Source organism: Pinus tabuliformis, chromosome 9 (assembly GCF_031772625.1).
Source record: "Pinus tabuliformis cultivar Carrire ecotype Pingquan chromosome 9, CPIR1, whole genome shotgun sequence".
Lineage (NCBI taxonomy): Eukaryota > Viridiplantae > Streptophyta > Pinopsida > Pinales > Pinaceae > Pinus > Pinus tabuliformis.
The window spans coordinates 607,401,764-607,403,641 of record NC_142307.1 but is presented as its reverse complement, the minus strand read 5'-3'; the positions used below and the strand labels follow the sequence as shown (position 1 = coordinate 607,403,641).

General features: G+C 41.6%; 1 protein-coding gene across 1 annotated transcript; it reads right to left on the bottom strand.

Moving 5' to 3' along the window:
* Positions 1-910: 910 nt before the first annotated feature.
* Positions 911-1,402, bottom strand: LOC149150056 (uncharacterized). Its single transcript, XM_089442686.1, has one exon. The coding sequence runs from the start codon at positions 1,400-1,402 to the stop codon at positions 911-913; it is 492 nt and encodes a 163-aa protein (XP_089298812.1).
* Between the last annotated feature and the right edge of the window lie 476 nt (positions 1,403-1,878).

Here is a 1,878-nt window from a genome sequence, read left to right as displayed (position 1 = left end):
TAAGAATGTCATCAACAAATAATAGATGAGTGAGATAAAAAATTTCAGCTATTTTGATGCCTGAAAGTTGATTTCTATCTCGAGTAGATGTAATAGTCCTACTTAGTCCTTCCATAATAAGTAAGAATAGCAAGGGCGAGAGAGGGCATCCCTGTCTGAGGCCTCTCTCCGAATTGAAAAAGGATGTAGCTTCCCCATTAAGTAGCACACTATAAGATACATCAGTTATACAACTCATTATCCATTTGATGTATGCAAAAGGAAATCCAAGATGGGTCAGCAGCAGTCTGATGTAGAGCCAATTTGTTCTATTGAAAGCCTTGGATAGGTCCACCTTTAGTATCATTCCTTTCTGCTTTTTGAGCTGCATTGTATGCATGAGTTCTTGTGCTATAGAAATAGCTTCATGAATCTGTCTGTGGTGTAGGAAGGTAAATTGCTCTGGAGATATATGACGAGATAGAATAGGCTTCAGACGATTGGCTATGATCTTAGCTATGATCTTGTATAGGCAATTACAGAGGGATATGGGGCGGAAATCATTGAAAGAGACAGGATTGTTTGATTTAGGAATAAGTGCTATAAATGTGGATTTGATGGCTGAGGATATTCTGCCGCTCCTTCTGCAGTTCTCCACGATCTTGAGTAGGTCATTCCCCAGGATATCAAAGAAAGCAATGTAAAACTCAATGGTCCACCCATCTGGACCTGGGCTTTTATCTTTTTTAAACCATTTTAAAGTTGCCTCCAGTTCTTCCATGGTTACTTCCTTCAGTAGATCTTCCGTGTCTTCTTGTAGTACAAACCTAGGAAAATGTTTAGCCACCCGCATGATCTCCATGATGTTTACATCTCTAGGGGCTTTATATATACCCCTAAAGTGCTCTGTAGCTAGCCTGGCCAGATCCCTCTAAGTTGATACTGTCTGTCCCCGCTCATCCCGCAATTCCCAAATAGTATTAATGGCTTTGCGCCCATTGGAAAATTTATGATAAAACTTCATGTTATCATCTCCCTCAGTGAGCCATATTGCCCTGCTCCTAAGCCTCCAGCTTTCTTCTCTTTCCTTTAGAATATGTGAATGCTTCATGATGAGGGAGGAGTAGTGTTCTTTGCTCTCAGGAGTGGGGAAGGTGCCATTTGATGTGTCCTCATGCAAAGCGATGACCCTTTCTGCCTCCCTCAGAGTATTGTCATCACAGATACGCTTCTGGTGTGCCCAGATTTTAGAGATCCTCTTAAGTTCAGATAATTTCCTAATGAAGCCTTCAGTATGACCCTCACCTTCCATAATAGGGTTGGTCTGCCAATAGTTAGATACCAACTGTATGTATGATGGGTCCTTTAGCCAAGAGGAATTAAATTTGAAGGGGCTCCTGATCTTTTGATTTATGTCGGCCATTTCCAAGAAAATTGGTCGATGGTCAGAGATGCCACCAGTTCCAACCCATTGTCGAATGCGGGGAAGTCTGTTGAGAAGAAACTCCTTGATGAGGAACCTGTCAAGTCTTCTGGCCAAGCTTTGATCTCCACTGTGGTTGTTTGTCCAAGTATACTATAACCTGGCTGAAGGTATGTCCACCCACTGATGTTCCTCGAGTAGATTGGAAATAGTATCTGATAAGGAGTCTACCTGAGCCAAGTGTCCCCAAGATTCACAAAAACCCATTGAAAAGTTTAATTCCCCTCCAAGAATAATGTTATCTGCTTGTAAAAGGTTAGATTCAATTAAGGATCTCCAATAGTTAGCCTTGTCTGCCCAAGGACCATAGACATTCATGATGTGAATATCCATCTCAACGGAGTGTGCAAAAATGTCCAACCTGATGAAGCCTCTGCCTCCCCAAATATTTCTGATCTCCAATGCTTTGTTACTTA

Bases quoted from the DNA above. Each gene is read 5' to 3' on its own strand.
- LOC149150056 (XM_089442686.1), bottom strand. From the start codon at position 1,402: ATGGCCGACATAAATCAAAAGATCAGGAGCCCCTTCAAATTTAATTCC.